Below are 21,244 nucleotides of genomic sequence, written 5' to 3' on the forward strand. Positions count from 1 at the left end.
CTTAATGAAGAATTTACAACATTGCATCGAAGCGTGGGTACGAAAATAACATGTTGCTAGCTTTACTTCACGCAGCTCTTGTGTACTTCCGGTCTACTTCAAAGTGAAAACATCGATGATATTCAGACTTTAGTGTACATTCATTCACATTTTTGAGCTATGACAGCATTAAAGAAGGTATTATGTTTTGCTTTTGAAAGATCGCGATCCACAAATATCAGGAGTAACGAATATTCGTATCCGATCTTTCTCAATAATTCGTGAATACTCGAGTACTCGGATACTCGTTACAGCCCTACTAGGGAGTAATCATGGGCTATTTGAACCGTGTGGAATAATCATGGGTTATTTGAACCCTGGGGAGTAAGAATGGGCTATTTGAACCTTGGAGGATAATCATGGGCTATTTGAACCCTGGGGAATAATCATGGGCTATTTGAACCTTGGGGAGTACCGTGGGGAATAATCATGGGCTATTTGAACCCTGGGGAGTAATCATGGGCTATTTGAACCTTGGGGAGTAATCATGGGCTATTTGAACCTTGGGGAGTACCGTGGGGAATAATCATGGGCTATTTGAACCTTGGGGAGTACCGTGGGGAATAATCATGGGCTATTTGAACCCTGGGGAATAAGCATGGGCTATTTGAACCTTGGGGAATAATCATGGGCTATTTGAACCTTGGGGAATAATCATGGGCCATTTAAACCCCAGGGAATAGTCATGGGCTATTTGAACCCCGGGTATAACTGGGTTATGACTAATGACCCATTGAGAAAACAACTTCAAGTGGCTACAACTAGAAAGTTACTTGGTCACACAAATATTCAGGACCCAAGAGTTTAATCTTAGGCCAAAGACAAATTTGTTTGATGAAATAAAAAAGCACCATGAAAAGTTTTGATAAATTGATATACTTACTTGGTAGATGATTTTCTGCCAGGCAGGAGTAACACAGTGACTGTCCCCTACAAAGTATACATAAGGTGTGTCCGGTGTGGGCTGGGGCAGGGCGACTCCGTCTCTCAGTACCTGGCACAGGAAACAAGTGAAGCAATATAAAATTATAACCATAGATGGAAACCTCTGGGCCTGTATCACTCACTTGGTTAAATTAGTAAATACATTGTATCATAAAATGGGTGATATCCATTGCTCAGTTTCACAGACAAATGCATTTATTTATTAAACATCAACTAAACCAAACTGAGCACTTTTAGCACTGACCCTCTGGCACCATAGATGTTTGGTTTTTAACATCCTATTAACAGCCAGGGTTATTTAAGGACATGCCAGGTATATTGGTGGAAGAAAGCCGGAGTACCTGGAGAAAAACCACCGACCAGGTGGTCAGTACCTTGCAACTGCCCAACATGGGATTCAAACTCACAACCCAAAGGAATGCTGAGCAACAAGTCAAATATGAATATTGTACAGTGGAACTTCCCAAAACCGAACCTTCTCAAAACCGATCACCCTAGAAACCATGGATGTCAATATAATTTGATTCAGTAACCGCGCGGAGCGATTTCTAGGTGATAGTCTACTCGTCCCCAAGAAATTACTAACTAGACTATTAAAGGCGGGGATATCTAATCCTCTTCCAAGTTACCTTTGTAGCATTTCACATTACAATGATATCTACGAAAACTCACACCATTACACAGTAAAAAAAAACAGACATTCCCCGGGATTTCTACTCAAACCGAACCCTCTCTTACAAGCCGACCGAAACATGTCATCGACCATGATCGGTTTCGGGAGGTTAGTGTACTCAGTCATCTACAGAATATAGAACATTGACCCCTAAAAAATAAACAGTATATCATATTAGTAGACTTACCATTACAGTAGACATTCGGGATATTGACTCATGTACTCAACACATCTATATCCAGTTAGACATTCCATTATGTAAATAGTATTTGATCTCTGTGGTGAAAGCAGCGATATACAGGCTAGTCTCAAATTATGAATTTCACAGTAGATATTCATTGGGAGTTATCTACTCACCATTATTAAGTAGAAAATTCCGGGGATATCTGTATACACACCATATACATTTGTAGACCATATCTGGGGTATATTTCGTTCTACTCACCATTACATGTTGATATATTATGGGGATATCTATCACCAATTAAGGACTTAGACGATTCTGAGAGGAAGGATATCTGTGTACTTGCACCATTACAGTAGACATTCCGGGGTATTAATCATATCTACTCACCAATACAGTAGACCATTCCGGTGGATATCTACTCACCAGATTTACAGTAGACATTCCGGGGATATCTACTCACCATTACAGTTAGACATTCTGGGGATATCTACTCACCATTACAGTAGACATATACTCACAGGTAGACATTCTGGGGGATTTACAGTAGACACCTACTCACCATTACAGTATTCCGGGGGGGATCTCAACTCACATTACAGTCATTCCGGGGATATACAGTGACCATTCTGGGGATATCACTCACCATTACAGTAGACATTCTCCGGGGATATCTACTCACGGCACCATTACAGTAGACATTCCGGGGATATCTAACTCACCATCTTACAGTAGACATTCCGGGGATATCTACTCACCATTACAGTAGACATTCACTGGGGATATCTACTCACCATATACAGTAGACATTCTGGGGATATCTACTCACCATTACAGTAGTACATTCTGTGGGATATCTACTCACCATATACAGTAGAACACATTCTAGTAAGAGGGGATATCTACTCACCATTACAGTCATTCCGGGGATATCTACTCTCCATTACAGTAGAATGTCTGTGGGGATATCTTCTCACCAGACAGGTTATCATAAGGACTCACCCAGTAGAAATTCTCATCCACACACCATGTACCAGTAGACATTCTGGGGATATCTACTCACCATTACAGTAGACATTCCGGGGATATCTACTCACCATTACAGTAGACATTCCGGGATATCTACTCACCATTACAGTAGACATTCTGGGGATATCTACTCACCATTACAGTAGACATTCTGGGGATATCTACTCACCATTACAGTAGACATTCTGGGGATATCTACTCACCATTACAGTAGACATTCCGGGGATATCTACTCACCATTACAGTAGACATTCCGGGGATATCTACTCACCATTACAGTAGACATTCCGGGGAAGCATATCTACTCACTTTACAGTTAGACATTACAGTATATCTCTACTCATTCCGGGGATATCTACTCACCATTACAGTAGACATTCCTGGGATATCTACTCACCATTACAGTAGACATTCTGGGGGGATATCTACTCACCATTTACAGTAGACATTCCAGGGGGATATCTACTCACCATTACAGTAGACATTCCGGGGATATCTACTCACCATTACAGTAGACATTCTGGGGATATCTACTCACCATTACAGTAGACATTCTGGGGATATCTACTCACCATTACAGTAGACATTCCGGGGATATCTACTCACCATTACAGTAGACATTCTGGGGATATCTACTCACCATTACAGTAGACATTCTGGGGATATACAGTAGACATTCCGGGGATATATCACCATTACAGTAGACATTCTGGGGATATCTACTCACCATTACAGTAGACATTCTGGGGATATCTACTCACCATTACAGTAGACATTCTGGGGATATCTACTCACCATTACAGTAGACATTCCGGGATATCTACTCACCATTACAGTAGACATTCCGGGGATATCTACTCACCATTACAGTAGACATTCTGGGGATATCTACTCACCATTACAGTAGACATTCCGGGGATATCTACTCACCATTACAGTAGACATTCTGGGGATATCTACTCACCATTACAGTAGACATTCCGGGGATATCTACTCACCATTACAGTAGACATTCTGGGGATATCTACTCACCATTACAGTAGACATTCTGGGGATATCTACTCACCATTACAGTAGACATTCTGGGGATATCTACTCACCATTACAGTAGACATTCTGGGGATATCTACTCACCATTACAGTAGAGACATTCCGGGGTATATCTACTCACCATTACAGTAGACATTCCAGGGGATATCTAATCACCATTACAGTAGACATTCTGGGGATATCTAACACAATAGGATACATCATTACAGTAGACATTACTGGGGATATCTACTCACCATTACATTAGACATTCTGGGGATATCTACTCACCATTACAGTAGACATTCCGGGGATATCTACTCACCATTACAGTAGACATTCTGGGGATATCTACTCACCATTACAGTAGACATTCTGGGGATATCTACTCACCATTACAGTAGACATTCCGGGGGATATAGACAGTAGACATTCACCAGTACAGTAGAACATTACAGTAGACATTCCAGTAGACCATTCTGGGGGATATCACCTACAGTTCACCATCTACTACCATTACAGTAGACATTTCTTCACCATTACTGGTAATCACCATTTACAGGAGACATTTCTTGCGGATATCTACTCACCATTACAGTAGACATTCCGGATATTACTCACCTCATTACTCATTCCATTTACAGTAGACCAATACAGTAGACATTCCGGGATATCTACTCACCATTACAGTAGACATTCCTGGGGATATCTACTCACCATTACTAGTAGACATTCCGGGGATATCTACTTACCATTACAGTAGACATTCCGGGGATCCAGGATCTGTACTCACCATTACAGTAGACATTCCCGGGATATCTACTCACCATTACAGTAGACATTCTGGGGATATCTACTCACCATTACAGTAGACATTCTGGGGATATCTACTCACCATTACAGTAGTCAAAATGCTGGGGATATTATACTCACCATTTACAGTAGACTTTTCCGGGGTATATCTACTCACCATTTACAGTAGACTCACCATTCTGGGGATATCTACTCACCATTACAGTAGAAAATTCTGGGGATATTACAGTAGAAGTCTCACCATTACAGTAGACATTTTGGGGATATACTTACAATCAGTAGACATTTCCGGGGATATCTACTCACCATTACAGTAGGGAAAAACTTTCCGGGGGATATCTACTTACCAATACATTAGACATTCCCGGGGACATCTACTCACCATTACAGTACGGAGACATTCTGGGGAGATATTATAACTCACCATTACAAGTAGACATTCTCGGGGGTTTCTATCTACTCACCATTACAGTTAGACATTATGGGGGATATCTACTTTTCACCATTTACAGAAGTCATTCTGGGGATATCTACTCACCATTACAGTAGACATTCTGGGGGATATCTACTCACCCATTACTGTAGACAGTCCAGGGATATATATTCATTACAGTAGACATTTCTGGGGATATCTACTTCATCAGGACACGTAGACCATTCCGCGGATATCTACTCACCAATACCAGTAGACAGTACTCACATTCAGGTAGGATATTCAGGGATATCTACTCAATACAGTAACTTTCCGTGGCGTATCTACTCAGACATTACAGTAGAAAATTCCGGGCAGGATATATCTACTCACCATTAACTGTAGAAATTCCTGGGCGATATCTACTCACCAAATTACAGTAGACATTCTGGGGATAATCTACTTACCGGGGATATTACAGTAGACATTCCCGGGATAATCTACTCACCATTACAGTAGGGGACATTACTGGGATATATCTACTCACCAATTACAGTAGACATTCATGGGTTTATCTACTCATCAATTACAGTAGACAATTCGGGGGATATCTACTCACAATTAGACAATCTGGGGATTACTACGTCACCAATTCCAGTAGACATTCTGGGGATATCTACTCACCATACTGTAGACATTCCGGGGATTATCTACTCACCATTACAGTTTAGACATTCTGGGGGATATCTACATCACCATTACAGTAGACATTCTACAAGGGGATATCTACTACTCACCATTACAGTACAGTAGACATTCCGGGGATATATTCCCCAGTACGTAGACATTCTTCATGGGGATATCTACTCACATTACAGGTAGACATTCCGGGGATCTACTATCTACTCACCATTACAGTAGACATTCTGGAGGGGGATATCCTACTCACCATTACAGTAGACATTCCGGGGATATCTACTCATCATTACAGTAGACATTCTGGGGATATCTACTCACCATTACAGTAGACATTCTGGGGATATCTACTCACCATTACAGTAGACATTCCGGGGATAACTACCACACCATTACAGTTAGGACATTCCTGGGTATATCTACTCCCCCATTACAGTAGACATTCATTGGGGATATCATTACTCACCATTACAGTAGACATTCCGGGATATCTATCACCATTACAGTAGACATTCTGGGGATATCTACTCACCATTACAGTAGACATTCCTAGGGGATATCTACTCACCATTACAGTAGACATTCTGGGGATATCTACTCACCATTACAGTAGACATTCTGGGGATATCTACTCACCATTACAGTAGACATTCTGGGGATATCTACTCACCATTACATAGACATTCTGGGGATATCTACTCATCATTACAGTAGACATTCTGGGGATATCTACTCACCATTACAGTAGACATTCTGGGGATATCTACTCACCATTACAGTAGACATTCCGGGGATATCTACTCATCATTACAGTAGACATTCTGGGGATATCTACTCACCATTACAGTAGACATTCCGGGGATATCTACTCACCATTACAGTAGACATTCTGGGGATATCTACTCACCATTACAGTAGACATTCTGGGGATATCTACTCACGCATTACAGTAGACATTCTGGGGATATCTACTCACCATTACAGTAGACATTCTGGGGATATCTACTCATTCATTACAGTAGACATTGTGGGGGATATCTACTCATCATTACAGTAGAAATTCTGGGGATATCTACTCACCATTACAGTAGACATTCTGGGGATTATCTACTCACCCATTTACAGTAGACATTCTGGGGATATACTACTCACCATTACAGTAGACATTTCCGGGGAATATCTACTCACCATTACAGTAGACATTCTGGGGATATACTACTCATCATTACAGTAGAACATTCTGGGGGGATAGTCTACTCACCATTACAGTAGACATTCTGGGGATATCTACTCATCATTACAGTAGACATTCTGGGGATATCTACTCACCATTACAGTAGACATTCTGGGGATATCTACTCACCATTACAGTAGACATTCTGGGGATATCTACTCATCATTACAGTAGACATTCTGTGGGATATCTACTCACCATTACAGTAGACATTCTGGGGATATCTACTCACCATTACAGTAGACATTCTGGGATAATCTAACTCACCATTACAGTAGAGACCATTACAGTGAATATCTACTCTAACCATTACACAGTAGACATTCTGGGGGATATCTACTCACCATTACCAGTAGACATTCTGGGGATATCTACTCACCATTACAGTAGACATTCTGGGGATATCTACTCACCATTACAGTAGACATTCTGGGGATATCTCTTACTCACCATTACAGTAGAGCATACCTCATCATTACAGTGGAGGATATCTACTCACCATTACAGTAGACATTCCGGGGATATCTACTCACCATTACAGTAGACATTCTGGGGATATCTACTCACCATTACAGTAGACATTCCGGGGATATCTACTCACCATTACAGTAGACATTCTGGGGATATCTACTCACCATTACAGTAGACATTCCGGGGATATCTACTCACCATTACAGTAGACATTCTGGGGATATCTACTCATCATTACAGTAGACATTCTGGGGATATCTACTCACCATTACAGTAGACATTCGTGGGATATCTACTCACCATTACAGTAGACATTCTGGGGATATCTACTCACCATTACAGTAGACATTCTGGGGATATCTACTCACCAATACAGTAGACATTCTGGGGATATCTACTCACCATTACAGTAGACATTCTGGGGATATCTACTCACCATTACAGTAGACATTCATTCTGGGGATATATACTCACCATTACAGTAGACATTCTGGGGATATCTACTCACCATTACAGTAGACATTCCAGGGGATTATCTTCTCACCATTTACAGTAGATATTCCGGGAGATTATCTAGCTCACCATTACAGTAGGACATTTCGGGGATAGCTTTCAACATTTACAGTAGACATTCGGGATATCTCCCTATCAATTTACAGTAGACACTCGGGGATACCTACTCACCATAACAGTAAACATTCTGGGCGTATATCTACTCACCAATTACAGTAGACATTCCTGGGGAGATCTACTCACCATTTCAGTAGACATTCTGGGGATATCTACTCACCATTACAGTAGACATTCCGGGGATATCTACTCACCATTACAGTAGACATTCCGGATATTCTACTCACCATTACAGTAGACATTCTGGGGATATCTATCACAATTTACAGTAGACATTCCGGGGGATGGATATCTACTCACCATTACCACCTGGGGATATATTACTCACCATTACAGTAGACATTCCGGGATATCTACTCACCATTACAGTAGACATTCGGGGATAATCTTTCACCATTACAAGTAGACATTCCGGGATATCTACTCACCATTACAGTAGACATTCGCGGGGATATCTACTCACTTTACTAGGACACCGGGTTATATTACCATTACAGTAGACATTCTGGGGATATCTACTCACCATTACAGTAGACATTCTGGGGATATCTACTCACCATTACAGTAGACATTTCCTGTAAAACCTTTAAGGATAGGTACCACCATCCCACAAGTAAAACAACCAGCAGCCTGGTCAGGGAACTTCTCCACAAACTCCTTGATCAGCCTCACTGCCTTGGTGTGTTCTTCTACAAGCTGGAAATACAAGTAACAGAAGTTTTTGTTCTGACAATGATACACTGCAATAATTGACTGTATCTTTTGATAGTTACACTGTAGTTTCACTGTATCTTTTGATACACTATATTTTGATACACTTTATCTTTTGATACACTCTATCTTTTGATACACTCTATTGATACACTCTATCTTTTGATGCACTGTGTGAGTATTTTTTATACACTGTATATTTTGATACACTGTATTTTTTTATACACTGTATTTTTTGATACACTATATATTTTGATACACTGTATTTTTTGATACACTGTATTTTTTGATACACTATATTTTTTGACTATATATTTTGATACACTATATATTTTGATACACTGTATATTTTGATACACTATATATTTTGATACATTGTATTTTTGATACACTATATATTTTTTATACACTCTATCTTTTGAAACACTGTATGTTTTGATACACTATATATTTTTTATACACTCTATCTTTTGAAACACTGTATGTTTTGATACACTATATATTTTTTATACACTCTATCTTTTGATACACTATATACAGATGTATTTTGAAATACTATATTTTTTGATACACTATATTTTGATACACCGTATCTTTTGATAACTATATTTTTTTATTCACTGTATATTTTGATACACTATATCTTTAGATACACTGTATTTTTTTATTCACTGTATATTTTGATACACTCTATCTTTAGATACACTGTATTTTTTTCTTCACTGTATATTTTGATACACTATATCTTTTGATACACTCTATCTTTTGATACATTCTATCTTTTGATACACTCTATCTTTAGATACACTGTATTTTTTTATTCACTGTATATTTTGATACACTATATCTTTTGATACATTCTATCTTTTGATACACTATATCTTTTGATACACTCTATCTTTTGATACATTCTATCTTTTGATACACTCTATCTTTTGATACACTCTATCTTTTGATACACTCTATCTTTAGATACACTGTATTTTTTTATTCACTGTATATTTTGATACACTATATCTTTTGATACATTCTATCTTTTGATACACTATATCTTTTGATACAACTCTATCTTTTGATACATTCTATCTTTGATTGATACACTTTATCTTTTGATACACTATCTACTCTTTTGATACACATGTATTGATAAATTCTATCTTTTTGATACATTCGATATCGTTTGATACACTCTATTCTTTTGATACATCTCTATTGATACACTCTATCTTTTGATACTATCTTTTGATCTCTTTGATACACTGATATCACTTTATCTTTTCTATCTTTTGATAACTCTATCTTTTGATACACTCTATCTTTTGATACATTCTATCTTTTGACTCTACACTCTTTGATACATTCTATCTTTTGATACACTCTATCTTTGATACACTCTATTTCACTCATTTTTGATACACTATATCTTTAGATACACTTGTTTTACATTCACTTATATTTTGAACACTCTATCTTTTAGATACACTGTATTTTTTTCTTCACTGTTAATATTTTGTATACACTAAAACTTTTGATACACTCTATCTTTGATATCAAATTTTGATACACTCTATCACTTTTGATACACTATTCTATCACTCTATCTTTTGATACACTGTATCATTTGATACACACTATCTTTTTTTTATTCACTGTATATTTTTGATATACACTCTATCTTTTGAGATACACTGTAAATCTTTTTTTATTCACTGTATATTTTGATACACGTCATTTGAAACACATATTCTTTTTGATCTACACTCTATCTTTTGATACATTTCTATATCTTTTGATACACGTCTATCTTTAGATACACTGTATTTTTTTATTCACACTGTATATTTTGATACACTATATCTTTTGATACATTCTATCTTTTGATACACTAGGGATTATCTTTTGATACACTTACTATCCACTTTTGATACATTTCTATCTTTTGATACACTCTATCTTTTGATTCACTGTATCTTTTGATACACTCTTATCTTTAGATACACTCTGTATCATTTTTTATTCCACTGTATATTTTGATACACTATATTCACTGTCATTATTTTGATACATTCTATCTTTTGATCTATCTTTTTACACTATATCTTTTTGATACACTCTATCTTTTGATACATTCTATCTTTTGATACACTTTATCTTTTGATACACTCTATCTTTTGATACACTCTATCTTTTGATACACTCTATCTTTTGATACACTCTATCTTTTGATACACTCTATCTTTTGATACACTCTATCTTTTGATACACTCTATCTTTTGATACACTCTTTTGATACACTCTATCTTTTGATACACTCTATCTTTTGATACATTCTATCTTTTGATACATTCTATCTTTTGATACACTCTATTGATACACTCTATCTTTTGATACACTCTATCTTTTGATACACTCTATCTTTAGATACACTGTATTTTTTTATTCACTGTATATTTTGATACACTATATCTTTTGATACATTCTATCTTTTGATACACTATTGATACACTCTATCTTTTGATACACTCTATCTTTTGATACACTCTATCTTTTGATACACTATATATTTTGTATTGTATTTCTCCTTACCTCCATGGTGTGGACGTATGTTAGCAGTGTGTGACTGTTACATGGCTCCAGCTTGTAGGCATGTTCCAGTAATTTCAACGCCTCCTTCACGGCTGCAAATACATACAAATGTATAGTGAAACAGTCATGCCTACTAGACTTTAACTTTGGACTACATCAGGAAACATTTCCCTAAATCAAAACATACATGAACCGATTGATATTGAGAAAAAATGTATTTAATCAATGTCTACATTCATTCATATAAACATGTCTTAAATGTATCCACAATTAAAAATACAGTTCGTTAAGATCTGTCTGATATTATTAGTTACACAGTTTGTTAGTGGCAAATACGGAAAAATATTGGGTCAAAAATAAACTTGTATGAGGCGAGGGAAGCCAAGTCTGATACATGTTTACTTAAGATTTTACCATATTAAGCCACTAACAAACTGTGTAGCAAATTTATCCCATCAAAGACCCTTTCAATGAAATAACTGCAAAATGCATTATGTATGGAAACCAAGATGACTCAAAATGTAGACAATTTTCACCTCATTGAAGACTCGAATGCGTTGTCATGGTCCATTTCTGTTAAATAGTCCTAAATAAGTGTTGTTGATTTCGGTTTGCTTTGAAAGTGGTCATCAGCGCTATCATTCGAACATTTTGCCTCCATCTCTTTTGAGTGACGTCGTCGCGAAGCGTTACTTGACGGTCACCTTGTAACTAATGATGTTAGGGGCAAAGAACGATAACCAAACCTGATACAATTTCTACTAACCTGATATGACTATATCTTGGATATCACATGACGTCATTTTAACCAATAGGAATACAAGATTCTTGTCTCAGGCGAGACAAAATGTTTTGATTGGTGTTTAGATCTGTCTGATATGACACTTTGATTGGTGTTTAGATCTGTCTGATATGACATTTTGATTAGTGTTTAGACCTGTCTGATATGATGTTTTGATTGGTGTTTAGATCTGTCTGATATGACACTTTGATTGGTGTTTAGATCTGTCTGATATGATGTTTTAATTGGTGTTTAGATCTGTCTGATATGACGTTTTGATTGGTGTTGAAATCTGTCTGATATGACGTTTTGTTTGGTGCTTTGACCGATCTGATACTATGTTTTGATTGGTGTTTAGATCCGTCTGATATGACGTTTTAATTGGTGTTTAGATCCGTCTGATATGACGTTTTGATTGGTGTTTAGATCCGTCTGATATGACGTTTTAATTGGTGTTTAGATCCGTCTGATATGACGTTTTAATTGGTGTTTAGATCTGTCTGATATGACGTTTTAATTGGTGTTTAGATCCGTCTGATATGACGTTTTGATTGGTGTTTAGAATCTGATATGACGTTTTAATTGCGGTGTTTAGATCCGTCTGTAATATGACATGCAATTGACATTGTGTTTTGTATTGATATGTGTTTGATTGGGTGTTTTAGATCCGTCTGATATGACGTTTTATTTTGATTGGTGTTTAGAATCGATATCGACGTTTTGATATGACGTTTTAATTGGTGTTTAGATCTGTCTGATATGACGTTTTGATTGGTGTTTAGATCCGTCTGATATGACATTTTGATTGGTGTTTAGATCCGTCTGATATGACGTTTTGATTGGTGTTTAGATCCGTCTGATATGACATTTTGATTGGTGTTTAGATCCGTCTGATATGACATTTTGATTGGTGTTTAGATCCGTCTGAAATGACGTTTTGATTGGTGAAGACACGATCAGTACTTACCTCCGCAATCACGTAGAGATGTGGCCATAAAGATGAGAGCTGAAATGTTTTTCCAGGCACCCCCAGATACACTGTAACAGATCAGAATGTCAAAGTTAGCCAGCTGAATTATACAGTATCTTTAATACACTTAAGGGTACATAATTCTAAATTAACACAATGAAATGAAAAATGGAGACTTATTGATACATTGGGGATTAGAGAAAGGGAGATAACTTATAGTGATACATTGGGGATTAGAGAAGGGGAGGTAACTTATAGTGATACACTGGGGATTAAAGAAGGGGAGATAACTTACATTGATACACTAGGGATTAGAGAAGGGGGGATAACTTATATTGATACACTAGGGATTAGAGAAGGGGAGATAACTTATATTGATACATTAGGGATTAGAGAAGGGGAGGTAACTTATAGTGATACATTGGGGATTAGAGAAGGGGAGATAACTTACATTGATACACTAGGGATTAGAGAAGGGGAGATAACTTATAGTGATACATTGGGGATTAGAGAAGGGGGGGATAACTGATATTGATACACTGGGGATAGAGAAGGGGAGATAACTTACATTGATACACTAGGAATAAGAGAAGGGGAGGTAAATTATAGTGATACATTGGGGATTAGAGAAGGGGGGATAACTTACATTGATAAACTGGAGATTAGAGAAGGGGAGGTAACTTATAGTGATACATTAGGGATTAGAGAAGGGGGGATAACTTACATTGATACACTGGGGATTAGAGAAAGGGAGATAACTTATAGTGATACATTTGGGATTAGAGAAGGCGGGATAACTTACAGATACATTGGGGATTAGAGAAAGGGAGATAACTTATAGTGATACCTTCGGGATTAGAGAAGGGGGGATAACATATATTGATACACTAGGGATTAGAGAAGGGGAGGTAACTTATAGTGATACACTGGGGATTAGAGAAGGGGAGGTAACTTATAGTGATACATTGGGGATTAGAGAAGGGGAGGTAACTTATAGTGATACACTGGGGATTAGAAAAGGGGAGGTAACTTATAGTGATACATTGGGGATAAGAGAAGGGGGGATAACATATATTGATACACTAGGGATTAGAGAAGGGGAGGTAACTTATAGTGAAACATTGGGGATTAGAGAAGGGGGGATAACATATATTGATACACTAGGGATTAGAGAAGGGGAGGTAACTTATAGTGATACACTGGGGATTAGAGAAGGGGAGATAACTTAAATTGATACACTAGGGATAAGGGAAGGGGAGGTAACTTATAGTGATACATTGGGGATTATAGAAGGGGATAACGTTTCTCATTGATACCCTGGGATTAGAGAAAGGATGATAACTTATAGAGAAGGGTGATAATATGATACACTAGGGATTAGAGAAGGGGGTAACTTATAGTGATACATTAGGTGGAATTAGAGACAGGGGGTATAACTCCCATTGATACATAGGGATTAGAGAAAGGGGGATTCGGTAACTTATAGTGGATACACTAGGACTAGAGAAGGGAGGATTAGATTGGAAGGGGGGATAACTTATATTGATACACTAGAGAAAGGGGGATTAGAGAGAAGGTAACTTGTATTGAACATTTTATAGTGTTACAAGGGATTAGAGAAGGGGGGATCTAGAGAAGGGGGATAACTGTATAGTGATACATTATTGATACTTATATGATACCTGGGGGGGAAAAAAAAAAAAAAAATTTTTTAGAGAAGGGGAGATAAACTTATAGTGATACATTGGGATTAGAGAAGGGGGATAAACTTACATATTAGAGAAGGGGGGATAAGTTATATTGATACATTAGGATAACACTAGGGGATAACTAGAGACACTGGGGGGAAAGGGATGTAAACTTGTTATATTTTGGGGATACACTTACATTGGGATTAGAGAAGGGGAGGGTAACTTCTATTGATACACTTTGGGATTAGAGAAGATAACTTATATGAAGGGGAGGGGAGTAACTTATAGTGATACATTAGGGATTTCACTTATTGATACACTAGGGATTAGAGAAGGGGAGGTAGGGACTTACCTTATTGATACATTGGGATTAGAAGAAGGGGGGAATCACTTATAGATAGAGAGATTAGAGAGAGGGAGAATACTTATATTATAACTTAGAGAAGGAGGTGACTTGTATTGATACATTAGGGATTAGAGAAGGGGATACACTAGGGATTCGAGAAGTGAGGTAACTTAATATTGATACTTATATAGTGATACATTAGGGGATTAAGGAAGGGGGGATAACTTCTAGTGATTACATTGGGGATTAGAGAAGGGGGGATAACTTACATTGATACACTAGGAATAAGAAGAAGGGGAGGTAAAATATAGTGATACATTGGGGGATGTAGAGAAGGGGGGGATAACTACATTGATAAACTGGGAATTATAGAAGGGGAGGTAAGTTATAAGTGATACATTAGGGATTAGAGTAAGGGGGGGGGATAACTTACATTGATACACTGGGGATTAGAGAAAGGGAGGTAAACTTATAGTGTTATTTTGGGGATTAAGTAGAAGGCGGGATAATTTTTTTTGTTTGTGTTTTTTACATTGATACACTAGGGATTAGAGAAGGGGAGGTAACTTATAGTGATACATTGGGGATTAGAGAAGGGGGGATAACTTATATTGATATACTAGGGATTAGAGAAAGGGAGATAACTTATATTGATACACTAGGGATTAGAGAAGGGGAGGTAACTTGTATTGATACATTTGGGATTAAAGGGGGGGAGAAGGGGATATAACTTATATTTGATACAATAGGGATTAGAGCAGGGGAGGTAGCCCCTTTATTTTGATCACTGAGGCACAGATGGAGGATTAGAGAAGGGAGATAATTATTAAATTGGTATACACTAGGGATTAGAAGAAGGGGAGGTAACTTATATTGATACACTGATTGAAGGATTAGAGAAGGGGGATAACTTACATTGATACTGGGGATTAGAGAATGGGGGATAACTTATTGTGATATATTGGGGATTAGAGAAGGGGGGATAACTTATATTGATACACTAGGGATTAGAGAAGGGGAGGTAACTTATAGTGATACATTAGGGATTAGAGAAGGGGGGATAACTTCCATTGATACACTGGGGATTAGAGAAAGGGAGATAACTTATAGTGATACATTGGGGATTAGAGAAGGGGGATAACTTATATTGATACACTAGGGACTAGAGAAGGGGAGGTAACTTATAGTGATACATTGGGGATCAGAGAAGGGGGGATAACTTATATTGATACACTAGGGATTAGAGAAAGGGAGATAACTTATATTGATACACTAGGGATTAGAGAAGGGGAGGTAACTTGTATTGATACATTTGGGATTAGAGAAGGGGATAACTTATATTGATACACTAGCGGATTAGAGAAGGGGATGGTAACTTGATATTGATACATTGCGGGATTAGAGAAGGGGGGGATAACTTATAGTGAAACACATTAAGGGATTAGAGAAGGTGGGGGATAACTTATAGTGATAACATTGGGGGATTAGAGAAAGGGGGGGGTATAACTTACATTTGATACATTTGGGGGGAATAAAGAGAAAGGGAGGTAAATTATAGTGATACATTGGGGCTTAGAGAAGGGGTGGATAACTTACAATGATAAACTGGAGATTAGAGAAGGGGAGGTTTAAGTTATAGTGATAACATTAGGGAATTAAAGAAGGGCGGATAAATTACTTTAGATTACACTGGCGGATTAGAGGAAAGGGATGTAAACTTATAGTGATATTTGGGGATTAAAGAAGGCGGGATAACTTTACATTGATACACTAGGGATTAGAGAAGGGGAGGTAACTTATAGTGATACATTGGGGATTAGAGAAGGGGGGATAACTTATATTGATATTATAGGGAATTAGAGGAAGGGAGATAACTTATATTGGTTTACATAGGGATTAGTGAAGTGGAGGTTAACTTGTATTGATACATTTTGGATTATGAGAAGGGGATGATATAACTTATAATGATACACGTAGGGGATTTAGAGAAGGGGAGGTTAACTTATAGTGTATACACTGATGAGGATTAAGGAAGGGAGATAACTTAAATTGATTACACCTAGGGATTAGAGAAAAGGGGAGGTAAACATATATTGATACAAATGTATTGAGGGATTAGAGAAGGGAGAGAACTCTAAATTGATTACACTAGGGATAAGAGAAGGTGGGAAGACTTATATTGATTACACAAGGGATTAGTGGAAGGAGAGATAAACTAACATTGATACTCTAGGGATTAGAAATGGGGGAGATAACTTACATTGATTCTAAAGGATTAGAGAAGGGGAGGTAATCTTGTATTGTTACAATTTGGTGATTAAGAGAAGGGGAGATAACTTACATTGATACAGCTGGGGATAATAGAAGGTTAGGTAACTTTATGGTGATCACATGGGGATTAGAGAAGGGAGGTAACTTATAGTGATACATTGGGGGTTTAGAGAAGGGGGGAGAATTTAACTTACATTGATAACTGGGATTAAGAGAAGGGGAAGGTAACTCTAATCCTGTAACTTTGAAGTGATTTACAGGAGATTATTACATTATTTTCATTTATCAAACGGGGAATATTTAAAATCAAAGCATTACCTCTCCAACACCTCCAGTCCCTTGCTCAGCTTTTACCACATTGATGCAAATTTCTCCCTGATTAGCTGTTATCTTTAGAAAAAGCAAAACAAAAATTATTCACAGTATATAATATTGGAAAATTCTTTCATACATAAAAAATATATATTACATCAAAAAAAGTCTAATAGTAACTTGGTTTTTAATCTGTAGGGTTAGCACGGCAGGAATAACAAACAGTCATTTTTTCTACTAAACTTTGGATTTGGTTTGTTTTTTATCTGTGTTACCCTAATATTTACAGCCAGGGGTCATGTATCGACTGCCAGATTTGTTAGGTGGAGGAAAGCTGGAGTTAACCAGAGGAATACCCCCTGACCAGGCGACAGTACCTGGCAATTGCTTGCACAGGGGGGGGATTTAGAATTTGTGACCAGGGGTGGAGGGCTGGATATAATATGTTGAGGACATCTTAACACACTCGACTACCGTCAGTCCCCCCCCCTTATTTACTTTTATTCACTTACTGTTAGAATGGCCTACTGTGATATGGGGAGTTATAAACCAGTGACTACGCCCTTGATTCTAGCAGAAATGTGAGGCCCATGCATTTTCACTCATCTTACTATTGCAGAAAAGTATCATTACTGCAGTCAGTCCCTTTGGCTAAAGAATATAAAAGATCAATAGGCTGAAAATGATCACCTTTTACTACCAATAAAGACACTGTATTATTTACTCAGAATTCTCCAGTACAAGCTGTTTGTTTTGGAAAATTTTAACATTGTTACACATGAAAAAGGTCCAAGAAGGTCAAGGCCCATTCTAGTCAATCAACCTCACTGCTGTGCTACCTCAACTGAGAATGATGCAGGTATATAAACCACTATCGCTCAACCAGTCTGACTTGTATTGATGTACTGTTTATAGAGTATACTTTGTTGTGCTGGATCATCAGTATTGATTAGGGTTGGGTATCGCGAAAAAATTTTGTATCGCGGATATATCACGATACATCATAAGAGTATTATGATACGTTATCATTGTTATTTTGGTATTTTTTTGTAGAATAAAGAATTGCATGGTTTTTTCTGTCAATCACCTAAAAAGGAGTATGGACGATAAATGGTTTTGTCAATATATCACTTTTATTCTTGTTTTTTTTATCTAAAAATGCGAGATAATGTCTGTGTTACTTACCGCTCGATGTTTTGCAAACACTTTCTACTGGAACGGGGACTCAGTAGCTGGGTGATGTCGATCGCAAGTGAGTCGTCATGGTTCCTTGTTCCCGCCACTACATTTAACGATTGCCGTACACAATTCGACATCAAGCGATGCTTTACTCGCTATTTATTTCCCCTTTACGTACTATAAGGCCAAAATGCTAGCCATACAACCGCTTTTTGCTTGGGATTTTTTACGAGGTTATCATTTCGTGCCTATGAAGGTCGCCTTTTGAAACGGTTACTAAGCAAACAAGATCAATCATAATCTACGTATAATAACATCCCAAAAATCCATCTTAACCTGATACATTTGTCTTGAAATGTTGTTAAATATATATTTCATGTTTAATTAATTTTATACAAATCTCATTTTAAAAATATATTTCCCGTCAAAAAAACGAAATTTTCACGGAAATATACGGAAAATCCCCGTATAATTACCGAGTGAACCGATACGACTAAATCGGTACCGCGATACGTATCGTTTTCAAATTGGAACCTGGAATATATCGCTTATACGATAATAACGCGCATCCACTAGTTTTGATGCAGTAGTCAAAGTGTCAAGGAGTGTGAAAAACAATGCTAACATGTGGTTAATGTTGCATATATTTGGAATCTGCTATTTGAATATCTTCTTAAAACTTTAAATTTTACAAGGGTCGTACATGCATTAATTCTGCCGGTTTCTATATATCGTCTTTTTATAGGACTTTTTGTTTTGAGCAAATTTCTGGACCCGTTAAATTGGTAGGAATAATTATACCTGTAGATTGTATAACAATACCTGTTATGACCATACCTTGGTTGTTTGACCATACCTTTGTTGTATGACCATACCTTTGTTGTATGACCATACCTTTGTTGCTTTGATTCATACCTTTGTTGGTTTGACCATACTTAGTTATTGACCATACCTTTGTTGTATGTCCAGTTCCTTTGTCTGTTTGACCATACATTGTTATGACCATACCCTTTGTTGTATGACCATTCCTTTGTTGTTTGACCATACCTTTGTTGTTTTGACCCTTACCTTTGTTGTTTTGACCATACCTTTGTTGTTTGCCCATACCTTTTACAGACGTGCTACCCCAACTGAGAACGGGGACATGCGTGTATATAAACCCTACGGCTCTATCCGCTGACTTGTATCGATGTTTCGAATGGAGTGTACGCTCGGGCCTCTCATCCAGCTTAACGAAACTTGAATGGCTAGTTAGCTTAACCCGATCTATATCTTTATAAACAATGCGTCTGTATCTTACTTATATACAAAACAAATATATCTTCAAATTGCAATAAAAATTCACTTGACTAGTATTTCTTTATTTTAGATATTTTAACAAATCTTAATATTTCTAGGTAAAACTGCATATGAAACTCCTTATTAGATCTAGCTATTGCTCATTACGTAGGGAACCGGCAAAACTTTGTTCCCGGCTGCAGGCCGTGTGCAAAAGTCCAAAACACACGTGGGATTTATTTTAGGATTTTCAATAAGGTGGTTTTGTAATATTATTACAGGCAAAAAACTGACAAGCTACAAGGTTAGTGGCATTTTAAACCGTACTGTTATATTTAATTAGCCATCAGCTTGGATTGGTGCCGTTACAGGGTAGTGAGTTTAATCCCCCCCCCCCCCCCCCCCCCCCGGCCCCCCCCCCCCCCCCCCCCCCCCCCCACAATGTGATTATTGAAGCAAACGTAATTGCTCATCGGAATTGCTCTGTACAGTATGTTAATGTTCATCAAACACAACTTAAAAACTTATGGTGGCAATTTTAATGTAACTAAATAATATTATTTTTCAATTAGTGCTGAATAACTATTCATGTGCTTAATATCTCCAGACATTGACATTTGTACGGAGTACGGCAGGAATGCCATTGTTTTTGACATGTTCCTGCAAGATTAATCTTCATGTTTTTCAGTTACGGTGGTCCATAAAAGAAAACAAAAAACACAGTGCCAATTATTGTTAATTCTTCTAAAGACAACAACTTTTGGTGCAAATTTGTCAAGTATTTAATTGTGGAATATTTTGCAATGAAATTACCACCTTTAGTACACTGAACTTGTGGTTCCCCGGACTTCGTTTTCCCCAAAATTGCAAAATATTACCGATACTAGTAGATAGATGATTTTTCTTCCAGCATTTGAGAGCCATAAGATAAATACTCTGTGCAAAGTACACTGGTGTTGTAAGG

General features: G+C 37.4%; 1 protein-coding gene across 1 annotated transcript in view; it reads right to left on the reverse strand.

The window, feature by feature from the left end:
• Positions 1 to 21,244, reverse strand: part of LOC138322344 (uncharacterized) — a 55,021-nt gene that overhangs the window by 18,877 nt on the left and 14,900 nt on the right. The window contains exons 5-10 of the mRNA XM_069266383.1: positions 17,830 to 17,858; positions 13,201 to 13,271; positions 11,453 to 11,544; positions 8,713 to 8,851; positions 1,326 to 1,405; positions 923 to 1,033 (exon numbers count right to left, since the gene is read on the reverse strand). Of these exons, the coding sequence (XP_069122484.1) occupies positions 923 to 1,033; positions 1,326 to 1,405; positions 8,713 to 8,851; positions 11,453 to 11,544; positions 13,201 to 13,271; positions 17,830 to 17,858 (522 nt within the window). The remainder of the gene's footprint in view (positions 1 to 922; positions 1,034 to 1,325; positions 1,406 to 8,712; positions 8,852 to 11,452; positions 11,545 to 13,200; positions 13,272 to 17,829; positions 17,859 to 21,244) is intronic.

The sequence above is a fragment of the Argopecten irradians genome, chromosome 4 (assembly GCF_041381155.1).
Source record: "Argopecten irradians isolate NY chromosome 4, Ai_NY, whole genome shotgun sequence".
Taxonomy (NCBI): Eukaryota; Metazoa; Mollusca; class Bivalvia; order Pectinida; family Pectinidae; genus Argopecten; species Argopecten irradians.